The 18,720-nt window shown below is 35.5% G+C and overlaps 1 protein-coding gene across 5 annotated transcripts in view; it reads left to right on the forward strand.

Moving 5' to 3' along the window:
- Nucleotides 1–18,720, forward strand: part of DENND1A (DENN domain containing 1A) — a 218,524-nt gene that overhangs the window by 43,093 nt on the left and 156,711 nt on the right. For all 5 annotated transcript variants that reach the window (XR_012045633.1, XM_072882845.1, XM_072882843.1 and 2 more), the window contains exon 4: nt 12,858–12,907. Coding sequence is in view for 4 of the 5 variants with exons in the window: in XM_072882845.1 (XP_072738946.1) it covers nt 12,858–12,907 (50 nt within the window). In the remaining variant the exon portion in view is untranslated. The remainder of the gene's footprint in view (nt 1–12,857; nt 12,908–18,720) is intronic.

Consider the following 18,720-nt stretch of genomic DNA (forward strand, 5'->3'; position numbering starts at 1 on the left):
GAGGCATGCTGAGTGACAATGTACTCAAAACTAATTCTTTTTTTTTTGGTGTGTGTGTGTGTCTTTAAGCTAGTAATCTAAGCAGCTACTCCATTTGTTCCTGTCTATGACGGAGCTGAGGTGGAGATGCTGTTTTCCCTTTTTGTTGCATCATTGATAACATTAGTTGAATGTTTTTCCAGTTATGATATCTGTGTTTCAGAAATCATGGTGCAGGGCAGGAGTGGTATAAGTGCAGAAAACAAATAGTAATTAACTGCCAATTAATCTTTTGAAGGAGCCCCGGAGGAGCCTTGATTTTACCTGCGATAGTGTTGAACTCTAAAGCCTGTGTGTGGAAGCCATGTCAAAAGCTAGTGTCTAGAAGTTAGAAAAACTCTGAATAGAAATAGAGGAATAATTGGGTTCAAATGTGAGGAAATGCAGTTCAAGCCACTTTCTAAACAATTTCCATTTTCTTTCGTGTAAAATTTGAATCAATACTGGAAGTTCAATAAACACAATTTGATTTCACTACAAACTATTCAGCTGAGTGCAAGTATTACTGGATACAATCGTATGGCCTTTGTTATACAAGAGGTCAGACTAGATGATCATAATGGTCCCTTCTGGCCTTAAAAATCTGTGAATATATGAATAATTTAAAACCTGTCCTGCCAACCCTTATTCGTTGAGGTAGTCGTATTAAAATCCTGTGGGACTACTTGTGTGAGTAAAGGTTGTGGGATCAGGCCTAAAGTGAGTAATCATTATCACTTATGTTTAAATTTATTGATAAAACTATAAAATATTCACTTCAAGTAAAGATGGGTTTCTTTAAAATGGGAGACACTTATGCAGTAATATTCTACTTTGGTTTGTTAAGCCAGTCATTATCAAAATAGTTCAGAAAGTTCTTTTGTTTCAGTCTCCTGAACTATTCAGTTCTATACTGGTGCTATAGATCAATTTATAAACAATTTCAAAAATATTGTTTAAAAACTTGTAATATGTAGAAAGTGTCTTTCTTTTGCTTAAAAATAAAATTCAAGCACCTAACAATATGGTGGGTGTAGGCATATTGAAATTGTTGTCAGCGCATCTCAATGCATGTAACGGTCTTCCTTGCTTTGACTGATTACGTTGATGTTTGCATGTACGGGAATACTGGGAAGTACTATCCTTTGCAAACACTTGAACTTATTTTGAAACATGATTAAAATAAGTATCACCAGATAAGTGGTGTCGTCAAGGTTAGAGTTACAAATCAATCTCAGATATGCCACGTCTTTATATGAACAGTCATAAAGTAGTTAAACAATTTCTTAGTTGATTGGAGATTACTTTTAAATCAAGAGTTTAGTGTCATGACTTAGTTATCTAGCTTAAACATCTGAATTGCTGATCTCTATTTTTGAGACCATACTACTAAACAAGCATTGATAATACTGTCTTGCACCTTTTTCCCCCCCTTCATATGTTTTCTATTGCTTCGTTAATGTAGCTGTACTATTTTAACAAAGTAAGGAGAACGTTTGTTTTGTAGCTCCTAAAGTAGTCATTAAAGCTTCAAAGTTTCCTGAGCGTGTGGAGGAGGAAACAGTTCTTCAGATTCCTCCTCTTGCAACTTGTCTGCCCGTACCCCAGTGTATTAAATGCATTAAAAAAATGTGATGAAGAAGCTAAAGCTTCACTGAAGGTGCTGTAAAGACAAAAAGCAAGTGGGAAATAAGTATATCTCTTATTTGCAGAGCATCCTTGTGGCATGTAAAAGAGCATCAAACCAGACAAAACAGCTTGTGCTTTGTTATTTAAACGGCTCATCTTGAGTTCTTGTAGCCAGGTGCTGGTGCATGTAGAGGGTATGAAGAAAGGGAATTCTAGAAGATTGCTGTCCCTTTGTGTTCATTTCCAAAGTGGCAGGAGATTTCAGTGGTTTATTCTTGACAGCAAGGGGACTTCCTAGTCCTTTGGGTTTGGGGCGGCATGGATGGAAACATAACTTTTTTTTGTTTTTTCCTAACCAGAGAGTCTTGCTATGTGTGATACTTACTTTAAAGTAGGCATGACCTTTTATTTGCTCCACACCTCACACCCGCAAGTGATGAACTGTAAGATCACGTAGTCTGTCCATTATTTTCAGCAGGAGGAATTTCATATGAAAATGTTGCTTCTCAGTGAAGTCAGATGGTGTTTTGTTACTTCAGTAATAACAAGCATGCAGTTGTAGTCATCTGCATGGTTACCAAAACCCTGTTCCCTCAGTAAATTAGACTGTAAGGGTGGAGTGCCCTGTAGAATACACAACACAAGACATGTAGCGAACATATGAGTACTAAATGGCAGGTGTACTGAATTCCAAGTTACTATAACACAGCAAAATAGCAGAATGCGTGTTCTGGAAGGTATATATTTTTTAATACCATACTACCTTAGCTGTGAAAGAAAACTAGTCTCTAAGAGTGTGTATAACTGGAATTTTGGTATTTTTACATATTTTAATTTCCTGATACTGAATTTTCTCATAGCCATCATCATGAGGTCTATGTTGGCACATTTGCTGTTGGTTTTAGTATAACTTTTGCATAATTTCACAAATGTATAGTGCAAAGCATTTAGATTGCATGATGCCTTAATTGAATTTCCCAAATTATTTTGCATGCATTATTCTTTGTTCTTTTTTTAATTTATTTTTTTAAAGGAATGATTGGGAAGTAGCCTGAAAGAAAGAATTTGATGATTGATAGCTGAGTTTAATTGATGTTCACGTACTCAATTTTCACATGTGTCTAGGCAGCAGCATAGAAATGGTAGCATATTATACAGAAAAGTTGGAGATTATTCTGTGTTAACCCAGGGAAGTCCATTGTTCTTAGCTTTATACTTGGAAAACATAAATTTCTAAGTTCAGTCATCTTTGTACATATCAGCTGTCTTTTCTTCAAGTAAAAACCGCTTCCACGGCTAATGAATGTTTTTATAGCTTTCAGGTTTTTGATCACTATTCTCTCTAGCATATTCTCGTATTTGGAAATCTAAAAGGTTTGAAAACTGAAGGTTATAAGAGGATACAGCTTATCGAAGGTGATCACCGACTCCATCTCATCTCTGCAAAGTTTAATGTTAGAAAAATTCTTTCCCTGGGGGCACTGGTGTCCTCATCGTATATCATCATTTTCTCCTTCCTTCTCCTTTAGAGAATTCTCAAAACAGGTATGATGTGAATGCAAGTCTGAGAAACAGGTACTCCTGAATTTTAAAAATGGGTCAGCTGTTGCCCCCTTTGGGATAGTTGTTTAGTTTTGTTATGTTTCCTCAGCTGCAAAAAGTAGATAATACCTGTGTAACGGAGTTGTTAAGTAACTTAATTAGTGACTAGCTTTAAAGCTCTTCCACAGCTATGTGTTCTTCTCTCCAGCAGTGAGGAGGATCTTGGTCATAGGAATTAGAAGACTTCTGTGAGAAGGCAAATCCATGAATTATATCAGTTTCTGGTATTTGATAACACTGTGCTAGGTATATCCATGGCATTTTTCTTAGCAGTCATATTTAATTTTTAGGTAACAATTCTCAAAGTGTTCTTCTGTTTTCTTTTAAGCACAATAGCATGATGGAACTGTTTTTCTCATTACTTCTCAGGAATTATGTATTTTGCTCACTTGTTGGTTAGTATTCCCAGTCTGTAGCTTATTTCCTGCTAAGGATGTCACTAATGGAGAACTGATGATATGGAATGACTAACTGAATTCAGTATACGCTCTAATATTCTCTTTGGTAACCAGTGCAGGAAGAAATTGGAGTCTAATGTTGTTCTTTCACACTTTTTAATGCTTTGAATTTCTATAAAAGATCTTGTCAGTGAAATGACTTAATTTTACAGTGAGAGACAGTAGAATTTCTGTAATATAGAAATGGAAGAAAAGTGATACTGAAGTCCTTTGCACAAAGGCAGAGAAGTTGGTGGCAAATTCTTACCTTTGCTTCTTAACCACAAAATTCTGCTGTTGCCTTTATTTAAACTGTTTTCAACATTGCATGTTTCTTCACATCCTTTTTGGTGAGCAAAGGACAGGAGTTGATTTTTAATGATATTTACTATTCATTGAACTAAGCTTTTTGTTTGTTTGTTTGTTTTTATTTTCTTTATTTTCTGGTTGTTTATTTATAACATCCTAGCGATTTTTTCCTTTAGTTTAGTTTCCTGTCTGTTGTGCATGGATGCTGCAAAAGTGTTTATGAAAATTTGCACCCAGCTAGAAGAGATTACAATCTCTAAAAGCCAAAACTATGTTTTGGTGGGTTTTTTTTCCTACCCCCTGAAAAATGAATCTACTGTTGGGTCTGAACTACAATGCAGATTTAGAAAGGTGCAACAGTTACATGGGCGGGATTTAATTTTAGGCTTTAATTTAGGTTTGGAGCTCTGGCCCTTCTCTTTTAACGTATTATATTTGTGTGAATGAATTCCTATGGTTTGCATTATCTGATTATAGTAAAGATCAAATCTGTCCCAGTCTTGTTGTGAATATGACTGAAAATCTAATTGGAATAATACTGTCATAATAGTCTCCTGGGATCATAAGTTTGTATTTGATAAACAGAGCTCATTTTCAGATATCCTAGCAGATACTGTTTTAGAGTATTTACTTGCATATATTTTTTAAAAGGTTGGACAGTGGATGGTGCAGAAGTGATTAACAAAGCATGATCTTGCCCATCTTTGTAAACAGGGTATTTCTTTTGTGAACATGTCTTGTTAACTATCCATTGCAGACCTTTATTGGTGCTTCTTGAATAATTTGTTTAAACTATGCAGTACAGATTCCTTATTTTAGCACTAAGACTTACAAAGGCTTCTTTTAGCAGCCTTTAATTTTGTACTTATGTATGTGACATAGCCTGTGGCTGTGATCTCTACTGTGAATCTGCAGTTGTTTTGGGATGAAAGGAGGAGGCAGCTGGAAACTCAGTAGCTACATCTAGCTGTCTACCTAGAGAAGGCCTTGATTTCAAGTTTATCTAAACAAGCTCGACTAATCCCAACTATCTAGGGGGATCCACTGTCAAAACAAGCAGCATGGCCCTAAGGCAAACACAACCATACAGAAATGAAGGCTGGGACTTCCAATACTCCAATGACTGCATACTGGAGGCTTTTTTCCTGAAAGAGAGTAAGAGAGGTAGAATTTGCATAATGCCTTTTCATTGGAAACTTTTGGAAAGCTGACAGAGGTCCAGCTTATAGCTCTGTAGCCACAATACAGAGTCTATAGGAGAATCCTTGAATGACCTAACCATATTGAAAGAAAAAATGAAAGCGTCGAAGTATAGCCAAGTGAGTGTGGAAAAGAGGGCTGCTGCATTGTCTAACATCTGCTCTACTTCTCGTTAGTTTTGTTCTTTGGTATTCTATGTGGACTTTGGAGAAACCTAAGACAGCCTAACATGAATCCTATAATCTTCCTTCTGAATATTTATGTAGTGTGCCAGCCTCTAAGCTGTCCTTTGCATCTTCCTACTTCCCCCTCATTTTCATGCTCTCAAATGAGGCCAACATTTCAAAAGCTAAATAAATGTTTGTGAATGTTTATAAAAGATTTGCATAAATTTGTCCTTGTTTGACAAAGATCACTTTTTTCTTATGCCAGTTCTGAAATTTTTTAAAGGTTTCAGTGCATGTCTTGACAACAAAGTCCTGCCTCAGACAACAATGATTGCTGATTAAGTGGGTATGCAGTTGTAGCTGAATAGAGCATTTGAGATGAGGTCTAAAAGGGCCAGTCATCTTAAGCCAGAATTATAATATTTAACAAATGTTAACCAAAGTATATATTTAAAGCTTTGTTTTTGATGCAATATACCTGTGCAATTGACTTACGGTGTGAGAAGTATGTGATTATCTTTTCACAGCTAGTAGTTCTCACCTAATTTTTCCTAAATGTGGAAGTGAAAATATTCCTCATTTTTAGTCACTAAAAATTTAAAATATATTTAATTCAATTAGTAGTTTAGCTTTCTGATATTGACACTTCTTATCTTTACCAGTTGATCAGTGTTTATTCACAGAATTGGACCTGGTTTTTTTTTATGCTTGTTTGTATAATTTTTCAATTCTTTGTGATTTAAGGCTGGAACAATTATTCTTACCACAGTAGCTGTAGATCTTTTTTTTTTTAGCATGTTAGCTAAAATCCGTTTGTCTTAGAATAAAACCAAATCTTAATTTTATTGAAGGGGTTTAAAATACTTTTTTTAGGAGATCTCATTGAAAAACTGCTTAAATATTTAGTTCAGCTTTACTTCCAGATTTTTTCCTACTGGAAAAAAGTAATAGTCGTTTCTGTTCTTTTGTTCTATTAGTTGAGAGGTTGAAGTTGTCATTAAGGCAAAAACTAGAGCTACTTCTCTGACACAGTTTTTATCACATCTGCTAGGCCTGTGTCCCAGGAGGAGCTGTGCAGAGCAGTGAATTCAGCATAGGCCCATTATCTACTGTTTTTGCGTATGCTGTAAAAGGAGTGAGACCTCAGGGAGGCTTGGAGCCTCCTCCCGTGTAATGTCCAAATCAGATTTAAAGGACTGGTGGCAGGAAAGCTTTGGCCTTGGGGTGTGAATTCTAAGAAACAGAGTCACAATTAGGTTTAAAAAATTCAGGGATTTTGAGCTTTATCTTGAAATATGTTTTTAGTAATGCAAGTAGAAAAGTTGCCCATCTGTGCACATATTTTGTACGTTTAAAATATTTAAATGATAGCAGGCCTCAATATGCTTAGGAAATGTTATTTATCTCATCCTCTTCCTGTTACCAGGACTGTGTATATGTGTGTTGGGTTTTTTGTTTGTTTTTTAAAAAATAGCATTTTCCTGAGAACAGTTGGTTACCTTCAGTGAAATGATGTTATTTCATACTGGGTACCGTTCCCCTTCTGACCCTCATACAGGAAGAAGTGACTTCTGTAGGAGAAAAACCCTCCCCTAACTCAAGCTTTATAATTGCTCAAAAAGAGCTAATGGATTTTTAGAACGCTAAGCAAATGGATGAACTAGTGCTATAAAGTTGTATTGGAATAATAGTAGAATTTTAAAAAGTGAGAGATAAAACTCAATTAAGGTAGTTTAAATTAATGCTTCTAAGCAAATTATGCTCCTGGTTTTTTGGGTAGAACATTCTTTTAAAGAACTGATTAAAAGTAATTCTTAAAATATTTTGACCGTTATAAAAATCAGTAACGTTCAGTACTGCCATAAGATGTAAAAAGATTTTTTTGATAAAATCAATGCAAGATGAAATTTGACATAAGTATTTTAAGTGAGCAATGATTTAAAAAAAAAAAAAAATCTGTGTTGTATCAGCTTTTTAAAAACTAGAAAAATCTTTAAAATCTAGAGAAATCTTGTTTTTAAGTTTATTGTTCTTTGCTTTCTCTGCTTCGTCATCTTGCAAAATCTCAGCTTTTTGTTGTGGCTATGTGACACTGGCCTCTGCATGCAGGATACTTTATTTTTAATTTGAGAATTAGTTTTTATAAGCTGCTTGAATTGGAATACTTCTCCTGATTTTTAACTACATAATTGCATGGTGTTTGTTAATTGATGAGAATAATCTGTAATAATAACTTTAGGAAAATTTAGTGTAAGATAATATAAGCTGACACTAATAATAAATACAAATTAAAGTTCAAATTTTCAGAACACAAGATGTACTGATGCCTGTTTGTAACTCATAGCTGTGTTCAAGTTAGTGGCTGAATTTTTTGTGCTGGCATTGCTTTATTACATTTATATTATTTAAATGAAATTTTGAAACATGACTACCTTTTCCTGTCCGTTGTGAGTAGTTGCTTTGTAAAATGTTGAAAGTAGTTAGCAAAACTTGTTACTGAGGTGACTATTGTGCAGAAAAGTGTTCCCTTTCCTAGGAAAATGCATATGAATTTCTGACCAACTCTGCATAGGTAACAGAATTTATGGTGTTCTGGATTGTTCTGTACTTTTTCTTTCACCACCCTTTGGGTTTTAAATAGAGGTGTTGCCAGGTTTAAGTTGGTTATTTGGGTGCACTGGCAACTGTTTTGAATTCTTAAACTTGTTGTTCCATTGCAGTTGATGATTTAATTAATTGTTAGCTTAAAATTATTCAAATAGATGAATTAAATATAAGAGCAGCTTACAATTTTGTGGCTATAAGGTAGATTAATGTACAACCCAAATTTCAAAATAATTGGATAATATTTTGCTTCAATTAATGTTTTAGCACTCTTTTATGCTATATTAACGTTTTTGCTGTGTTTAAATTTGTTGTTGTTTCTGAGCAGAAATAAAATCGTCTATAGTTGCTTGCTGGTCAGTGGGGATCCTGTTACCTCTTCTTCCTTCCCTTGATCCCGTAGGGCTGGCTGTCATTGTCCTCTTCTTAACCCTCGCTGCTCTCCAGTATCTCCTCCTTCCTTCATCAGTCTGTGGATATGTTCTTGAAACTCTCTTGGTGTCCCTCCATGCAAAGAGGATGGATTTCATGTTTGTTCCATGGATTCAGATGGTATTTCAAGCTGGATAAGATAAAAACTATTTGTATTTCTACCCTCTCTGTTTAGTGTTTCACTTACAGCCACCTCACCTATACCTCACCTCTGGTTTAAGGTCAAGGAAATAAAACAGCATTCATCTTTTTCATCACTGAGTCATCTCTTCTGTCCATGGAAGACTCATCTTATTTGCTCCATTCTCTTGTAATATTCTAATTGCCCTCTTGTGAAAATGTATGTACTTTCTGAAATATGGTTGTGGGGTTTTTGGGTTGATTTCCCTCTCATGATCCACAGCTAAAGGTCTTGTCTGTACGCCGGGTAGTCTTTTCAACTTCATCTTGTTTTTCCTCAGGTTTCCCAATAGCCTTCCAAATACAGGTCCCCAACCTGTTGCGTTTTGTGGTGTATTGTTTCCCTTCTCTGACTCACATTAATATTGCAGTATCTTCCCTTAATCATTCATTATTTTTCACAGATCTCTGCCTGTATTTTAATTTCTTTTCTCTCCAACTTCTACTTAGAGTTCTTGTTCCACTTTGAATATCTGTTGCATCGCGTGTCTAAGAGTAGATAGTTTGCAACAGTCTGCTGTTCTTGCATTAGACCATCAATTTGCATACCATTTTATCAGTGCAGTTCAATTGTAGCTGCAGCATGGGATATTTGTTACCAATGTTCACTTGAACAAGAGAAATAAAGCGATCCTTTATATTTAAGAGGCTCTGAAGTTGTTCCATTGGCGTGGAAGTGGGAGCATACGGTGAAAGGTTTAAAAATAAAAGTAAAAAAGACTTTAGTTAAGATACAGCTTGCATATTAAATTCACAAGTGAATATGCAAAATTTTTCAGCAAAGTTGAGCTTTCTTTACTATTTCATCTCAATATATAGATATTTTGGGACATAAGCCAAGTGTGTGTATTGTGTGTATTTAACAACCTTGCTTTCCATACGCTTTTCAAGTATCTCTCGTGTGTGTGTGGGGAGGAAGTCCTTTCAGAGACTGCCTCACCTTCATAAATTGCGATGTGACACAAAAGGGCTGAACATTGTATTCCTGCCTCATTTATTTTGAAAACTTTGCTACTGAAACCAAACTTAATCAATGAGCTCTGTGTTGTCTCCGATAAGTTATGTACTGGCTTTATTGATTGGGAAGGATTTTAGAAAACCCATGTGGGGTTTATAATGTCAGCAGTGTTTTGATTATGAAAAGAGTTGGAACCTTGGGACAAGGAACCAGGTGGTGTATGTCCTAAAGCCACTGGTGACACGGCTGGGCTGAATCCCTCAAGGGACACAGTTCATGCCCTGCACTTTAACTGTGGTGACTGGCTGCTATAGATGCACTTTTTGCTCATTAAAATGTTAAAAATCAAACTGCATGTAAAAAGATTTGTGAAAATATAAACTTGGGGATTGATCCAGAAAACTGGCATGTGATACCCCAGAGACACTGGTTTCAGCTCCTGGGTAATTTACGCTTATCAGCTGTGTGTCCTGGATTGTTTGGGGGGTGGGGTTTTTTTTTCTTCTTTTTAGGGTGTATTTGCTTTAGAGCCATTTATGTAGGTTTTTCTTTAAGAAAAGAGGCATAGGGGAATAAAATAAGAAAACACGCTATTGATACTACCTCTGTGTTTCATGTCAGGCAAAAACATAATAAGAATTATAAGATACTGACATGGAGGGATTCTAGGTTTGGTTTTGTTATTGTTTTGGTTTGAAATTGTAAAGAAATTATTATTTTTCTAGGCCATAAGTAACCACCCACCTAAAGAGGTCTTGTAGGAAGTTGTGTGTTATGTAGGCATTGCTAATCTTTCAAACTGAGCAGTATTTAAAGGGGGGGAAAAAAAAAGAAAAAAGAAAAAAAGCATTACATTTATAGTAACGAGATAGCAACTTGAGCAAAAATTGAATAGTTCTCCAGTAATTGTATTTCTTACATGCAAAAGATCAGCATTTTTGCTAATTAAAAGCTAATTCTGTATGTGATTTTTTTTTTTAATAATTAAAATTTAAAAATAGGTCTGTGGTTAACCTGTACTAGCCTCAATTTTTTAGTTGTAAATCAAGGCAGATAAGTATTGGTATATAATGAGTGTCAAATTATGTCCAATAACATTGTAAAAGCCACATAATAATATCACTGTAAAAATCTTTCTTTAAAAGACTAGGCAATGTATAGTGGTACAGATTCAATATATTACCTCTTTAAGTGAAAATTTCATTTTCTGTGTTTAGGAAGCTATACATAGCAAGAAACAAGTGCAAAGTAAGCTCTGAGTAATACGCTATTATCCTACAATAACACAATGCTGATGAGAGGCTAAAGTGTTTTATTACGTGAATGGTTTTACTTGCAGTTACAGTAATTATTTAAATAATAAAAAATAATGGAGAGAATCTATTCTGCCATTTTGAAGTGACTGCTGACTTGTTATCTTTTAACACTGTTCTATTTCAGAATTCTGTGTAGCAGCTATGTGGCTTTGTTTTTAAAAAATAGATGTGCAGTCATTATTTTGAAGAGAATTTGTATTGATAAGGCCAATAAAAATATAGACACTTTACATTCCTCTGATTATCATTTTGATTCTTTTAAAATTCTGTTGTGGGTTTGTGATTTAACATTTTATGCATTGAGATTTCAGTTGTGGGTAAAGGACAACTGTGTAATAGTTAAAATTTGTCAAGATGTAGTTTTTGTGCGCAAGAAGCAGAGTTGTTCAGCAGACGGTAGATCCTTGTGGAAGTCAGTGAGATTCTGCACAAGGGTGAACCCAATCACAGTAATGAGGCCTTGACTATCAAGGCTTTATTTTGTATCAAAATACATATTTCTGCAGAGTTTACTCTGAAACCTATATAGTTCCTTTCCAAGTTTCCTGCTGAAATTGAAAGGAGGCTACTTCTTTGCTTTACATGGCATTCTTCAATAGATCCTTTCTTGTTCTTTAAAAACAGGAGGTTGTTAAATAATCTATCAATAAACTGTCAAGAAGTCAAAGTTTCCATATCTGTTTCTGCCTGAAATCTTAAGAACTTGCTACATTTTAGTTGTCAAGAAACCTCCAAAGAAGAGTCTATGAGCAGTTGAGCCTGAAACCATTGTTAAGAATGGGATGTGCTTATTTGAATTATGTAGGAGGAACATGTTCCTGCAAGGGAGTCAATATGTTTTCTGCTTCATTGAATAGGTTATTAGATTGATGTAGTTTGTTTGTTGAATGATGGCATTGGTTTTAGAAATAAATGAAGCGGGAAGCATCAGTTTAGTTATTGATGACAATTTATTACTACTGGTCAGAAAAGTGTTGAATTTATCAGAGGGTTTGTCCTTTAGTCAGGGTTATCTTGTTTCAGCTGAAAGCAGAAATACAGTTTACGTTTCAGGTCCTGAAATATTTAAGTGTGAAGGAGAATGAACAATGAATTGGCTGGTAGTAAAGGTCTGCAAACTGGGTAGATATTTATGGTGGGTTGTGGGTTATAGAATTCAAATTTTGAATATTATAGAACTATACAATATAAATGGATAACTTCTGTGTATGAATACAACTATTTTGAGACTAAAATATTTCTGGTTTTGCCTTTTTAATGACTGCATTTGTTTAAAGTTGTAAAGTTGATTAATTTCTCTGCTGATCGTGTTTTCAGTTTTCATATTCATGCTTTTCATTTGAGCTCATGCAAAGGCTGTGCTTAAAAGTTTGTCTATGATGCTGTTTTGCAACATTTAGAAAATGGTTAGTAGGTTAAACAATTTGTATTAATTTTAATACACGTTATTTCAATCAGTCTTTTAACACTCAGATTTTCTTTCTAAGAGCAGTAGGCAACGTTAAACATTCCTGCTATGAGACCTATTGGCTTTATCTTTTGTTATTTGTCTTGCTGATGTTAGGAAGTATTCTCTAATCCCCCAGACCTCTGTTCCTAGGTAACAGTCAAAAGCTGTGCCAGCAGAAGTGGTCCTGCCAGGCCAAACCCATGTGGTTTGGTGTTATTCACTATGATCCATATGGTCAGGGTAGAGATTGTCCCTAGAGAGGTGTTAACACTCAACAACCCAACCTCCTCCTACTCTTTCGAGAATTGCTGGATGGCTCCTGCTGCCTGCCCATGTGTGAATCTTGATTAATTTTTCATTTTTAATGAAGTTTGATCATGTTTATTATTTCACATGATTGACTGCCTGGTACTCCTTCCATGTAATTGATAAAGCCCATATTTCTTCATCTGTCTCTTATTTCTTCAGGGCAAAGTTGTGAAATTGTGTGATGTGGTTAATATTACATTTATTGGTCCCAATAGATGTATAAATTATCTCTTTTTCTCTCCACAGGAAGTTCTACAGACTTTGACCAAGTTTTGTTTCCCCTTCTATGTGGACAGGTAGTGTTAGCTTTTCAAACTTTACAAGAAAATAAGCTTGTCAATAAAACCACTGTAGAAAATAAAAACCATACCATTCTTAATGTTCTGTCTGCTTGACTGTGATTTAAAGCACCCAAGTGCAAATTATAGTCTTAGAATCACTTTTTCCTGGGGTTTTTATGGGCACCATCAAAAAAAAAAGTTTTAAAAGTTTGAACTGTTCAGTGGCAGCAGTAGGAGTGCATTTTGTTTTACTTCTATGTAATACTTGGATGTGAAAATGCTTGGGTGGTAATTTTCAAATATGCATATTGATATCAAAGCTTCGTGTGTATATGTATTCTATTAATTGTCAAAATTTGGGCAGAATAATGAATTAAGTGCTTTACATTTAAAGGCCTCTTGATCTTGTTGGAATGCTGGTACTTTACTCGGTGGCTAGTTAATGTGGCTTCTACTTTTAGGGGGAAAAATTGTGAACTAAGTTACAGTGGATTTGACAGAAACTGAGGATATTTAATCCTTGTAATTTAGAAAACCCCAGATCTTTTTTTAGCTTTTTGGTTTTGCTTTTACTGTGGGTTATTTTTGATGGTTTCATGAAGAGAACAAGCACTGAAATTTTGAAAGGATGCACCACTGCTCATATCATCTACGAGCATCATTTAATTGGTTAGCATCACTTAGGTCAGCTAACACACTGAACGTTTTTGATTGATGAAATTGGCCTTAACTGTGATTAAACTGCTAGAAATCTTTTTCTCATTTTGGTGAAATCTGTGATATTTACAGTAGAAATTGATTTTCTTTACAAATCAACATCCATTTCTAATATCACTTCTTGTTTGAGCCATTGTTCAATTTTCTTAAAATGTTTCTTTCTTTTTTTTCCCCCACCCATAGGCCAGCTGGTGTTTCTTAGTTGTCTTGAAATTCTGTTCACTAGTTTCTATGAATGGAGGTGAAATCTCACTATGCTCCTCTGGAGATAGGAGCCTACATAATAAAACCACTGCTACACTTTGTCCTCCGATGTAGTAATCTGGGGTTGGAGGAAGCTGAAAGCTTGAATGGATCACGCAGACGATATGTTCTTTCAACCCTCCAGGTGGTTCCTGCAGATCAGGGTTGAGAGACATTGGTGAGGCACTGCTGGAGACAGCTATTATTACCAGTGCCTCTGCTGTATCAGATTTGTACATAAAAAGAGAATTTGAATATCCTGGGCTGTCAACATGAACTACTTAACCAGTGCTTGTTGACTCAGATGACCTTTAAAAGTCACAAATGCTTCTTATAATTTGGAATCACTTTTTGCTGATCATCTTTTTCCTTTCCTAAGGGGAGGGAGCAGGGAGGTGCTTATATGTATTTTTCTCATGTATATGTTTCTACTAGAAATATTTATGCTTACTATGTGTAGGTTTATTGTACCTAGGAGTTTTGTTTGTTTTGTTGTTTTTTTTCCCCCAGCAATATAACATTTTGAAAGATAAGAACACTGAAAACCCATATGGGGTGCAGATGAGAACATAATGAAAAGTGATTCCCATTTCTGGATTTGCTTGTTTGACTGAATATCACAGACTGTCACTGAAAAGACTGTAAGCCAACCATTTTGAACATAAAGGAGAGATTGTAACCCATAGCATACTTAATAATTTAAAATGAAGAATGGACTTTCAATGCTTCAGAAAGTAGAGGATGTCCCAAGTTAAGGATATGGCAGCTGAAGGAGATGTGTGTGCTACTTCTCTTCTTGATGTAAAAATATACACATACGCAAGCAGAGGTGTGTGCCTAGGTATATAAATAAATAAATACTTATTGTAGTCCTCTCTGATGTAAATTTGACTTAGCTTTGAACTGTGTGTGGGAATTAACCTGCCAGTTACAGCAAGAAGGTAAACAGTCTTCTATCACTGAATGCAAATGAATTTAATGTGACCATGATAAAGAGAAAAATACAGTGCATCTTACGTGCAAAATGTTCTTCATCTTTTAGCTACTTCCAAGTTTAGAACCGATCGAATACCTCTTCTTAGAGGCTATTTCTGGAACTCAACAAGTGACGAATTTGCACTAGTTGGTCTTTTCTTTCCTTATTTACTGTTAACCAGCTACTGAGTATTTATTTATACATTTCTTATATTGCATTTAAAAGAAAGTTATTTAAAGTAGTGAGCAGGTAGCCCCATAATGAAATTACTTCAGACAATGCTTTAATATTCCCTTCAGTCTTCTCAGCAAACACTTTTTCTACTTTGAGATGAAGGAAATTGCTTCTAGAAGAAATACTGTCTTCAGTTATATGTCAGAAAGGCTCTTACAGTCGTGTCTTACAGAGTTGACTAGCACTCTCTAGTGGGATTTTATCCCTCTCTATGCGCCTGAAAAGTGGTATGTTGGATCAGATCTCCAGTTACTGTAATTCGTACTCCTCAGGGTGGGTTTTTTTTTAAAAATATATATTGTTTTGTTCATTCTGAACAAAAAGAGAGAGAAACACTGAAGTGGTTTCAGTAAAGGCCTTCCAAATACTTAGGTACTATTCCCAGTTAACTAGGTTGCCTTGTTGTTAGCCGTGACAACTTTAGTATTAGAATCCCTCTGCAATGTTGAGAGGTTTTAAAATTATTATTCTTAATATAACAGTGGAGATACTGGCTCACTGTTCAAATAACTTAGGAACATGGGATAATACCTTCTGTTGGAATAGTACTCTGTGTAGGATGTCTCTTCAGGATCCGTGGAAAAATGATCGGTATGAATTACGATGAAGAGATACTGATACAAATGATCAGCAATTCATAGTCACTAAAGAATAGGTGCTACTTTTCCTTTCCCCAACTCAGAGCCCTAGTAGCATTATCAGTCACAGAACTTAGGTTTTCAAGTCCTGCTAGAGTCATGTCCCCAGTTTGTACCCTGTTTGTGATGACTTTTACTTGGGGAAATTTAATTTATGTAACTATGTTCTGTGTCATGTGCAGTATTATGCCAGGCTTTCACTGGAAACTTCTTGATGGTAGAATTGTGCTCAATGGTACTTGAGTTAAGTCTTGCTCTTCTGACTTTGATGTTAAACAGTGGTATTTCTTTAACACGTGCTGAGAAAGGACGTAAGTCTTCACCTACATGTGTGTCTCTTCTAAGGCTGCATGTTTTATAAAACAGGTGGCAAAAGCTGAAGATGTACTATTGCCTCTACCAGATCACAACTTAAAATGACGATAGGACACCAAGATTTTGAGGCAAATCAAGATCTTCTGCATATCTGATTCTTCTCTGTGCTGAAAGTTTGGGCACTCATTGACAGAGACTCTTAATTCTTTTTATATTGATCCTTTTTATACATATTGTTGCCAGTGGTCAAAAGTCACCAGGGACTAGTTGCCCCTTCCTTTAGGCAGTGGACCGTGAGTTTTCTACTCTCATGGTTGCAGGGTCAAGGCAGAGGCTATTCTCCAACTGCAGGAGTGAATAACTCCACCTCAGTCAAGTATCATATCAGGATTAATTTGTGTTAGTCAGATATAGCTAGTGATGGGGGATTTTTAAGAAATCACTCTTCCTCTCTCCCCTTCCTTCCAACCCTAACTTCTGTCTGCCCATTCAGAGATGAGATTTATGGTGCTTCCATCGTGTTAGGCTCTAAATAGACCTTCTTCCCATTTGGAAATAGAGCTACGAATCTTAAGTATTGATATTGAGATCTTAGGAAAAGCACTTTTTATATTGGGAAGTTTATCCTTCTGTGTGAAGAACTGACAACTGAAACTTGAGCAAGACCTATCAGACATACTTAGTTTCTGCAGATCACATAAATGCAAGAATCTTTAGGTTTGCTTTGGAGGAACTTACCAACTTGTCACAATTGTTTAATAAACAAGCTTCTCCCTGCTGCAAATGAAGCATGTTTTTTTTTTTTCCTCTTCCATAATTTTAATTGTCAGCTAGAATGCTATTTCTCACACACTCTGCTCTCAACCTTGTTAAAATTAAGCATATAATCCCCTTTTAAAACACCGTACTAAAATCACCATAGTAACATTACATCCAAGCTTTACAGATAAAACACAACACCAGTAAGGGATTTTTTGGTATCCCCTAGCAGCTCAGTACGGTTTATGGAAATGGTTGCTCTGTTGACATTTAGAATTCAGTAGGATGATAGTACTTATGCTGTCTAATTCTCAGACTACTGAAATGCTTTTAAATATCTGTCTTTTTGTTCATCTGTGAATTTAGAGCACTTTCTCGTCTTCATCACTGCATGTTTTTCCTTCCCTGTTTGGAATCCACTGAAGGATTCTTCTTTCTAAGCTGGACAGTGACATCTTTCCCATCTGGATCCAACTTTTATTTCTGAAAGTCTATTTTTCTTTTTTTCTCTAGGCAATGAGTGTATGCTCTCCCACACAAATTGTTTATTGCATTGTATATGGCATCATAGAAGAGAATATTTGCTCACATTTAAGGCTTGTGACTGTTAGTTAAATGGCCTTGAATTTAATGGGGTTAGTTGTTGCTGTTGGTAGGACTGACTAGTAAAGGTGCACATGCAAATGCTAGTCAGTTTTCTCAGTTCTCAGTAAACCTAAAATAAACTAGAACATAACCTGAAATAAGTGTTAATTTCATATCATTATGAGGTCTCAAAAAGATCTAAAATTGGAATGCAAAGTCCTCTAATAACTATATTAGTCCCAGCTTCACCGCTAAATGTCAAAATCTCTGTTAAACAGTAAATCTACGTCTCTGCAAACTGGGAGGTGAATTGGGCTTGGGTTATACGGAATCTACCATCGCTGTGCATAAGCATTTGATTAACTTTAGGCAAATGTTGTAATATCTCAAGAATGTCTTTCATTTTGTTAATAAATAGCATTCAGAAAGTGCCGTGCTTTAAATGTAAAGCATCTTATTTGATCTTACCTTACTATTTTGGACATCACCTATTAGCAGTAAAATATGGATGTGAATTACAGTATTTTTAAAGACATGAATTTTTAAATGCTGGGGTTTGGGGTTGGTTTGTTTGTTTGGGTGGTTTGGTTCTTGTTTTTTGTGTTGTTTGTGTTTTTGTTTTTTTGTTTTGGTGGTGGTGGTTGTTGGTTGTGGTGGTTTGCTTTGTTTTCCAAAACTGTGTTTTTCCAGTTTGGGCAGATTTTCCTGTAGTGATACTTTCCACTGTGGTGTGAGTGGGAGCCAACTTCTAAGAATGTTATTAGTTCACTTGTGCTATTCTTAAAGAGCCGTTAAGATCTTCCAGATGAGGCAAATGACTCTTAATTTTGAAAAATCACATAAAAGTCCTACAAAATTATTTTTATAGTCATATCTGGCTTTAGCACAGTGTACTTCTGATTCTAGGTTATCTTTTCTTCCTTTGCACACTATTCTAGTTTTTCTTTTAACTGATTGCCTAGCTGCTAGAGTAAAGGAGAGTCCCCTGGCATGGTTCCAGTTGCTGACCATTTTGGGATGATGTATCTGGCATACATGCAAAATTGGTAGATGGATAATAAAGCTTCTACAAGTCAATATCCAAGTGTTGAAGAAGCTTAGCATGTTATTAAACATTGTCTTGCTCTTGGAGTAAACCAATTCTCAGATTAAGAGTAATAAAGAAATATTTTGGGTTATATGAGAGAACATGGGTTTGGTTTGTACAGTGTGTACTGCATTGAAGATGGTTGATAGTCATAACCATTTTCATTTAAAGATAAAACCATTTTAGTATCCTCCCACATGTAAAAAATGGGACACCCCCCCCAACCCTCCTCCCTCATGAAGCAACTAGCATATTTAAGTTTCTAGAGGGTGTA

This window comes from Ciconia boyciana, chromosome 18 (assembly GCF_034638445.1).
Source record: "Ciconia boyciana chromosome 18, ASM3463844v1, whole genome shotgun sequence".
Classification (NCBI taxonomy): domain Eukaryota; kingdom Metazoa; phylum Chordata; class Aves; order Ciconiiformes; family Ciconiidae; genus Ciconia; species Ciconia boyciana.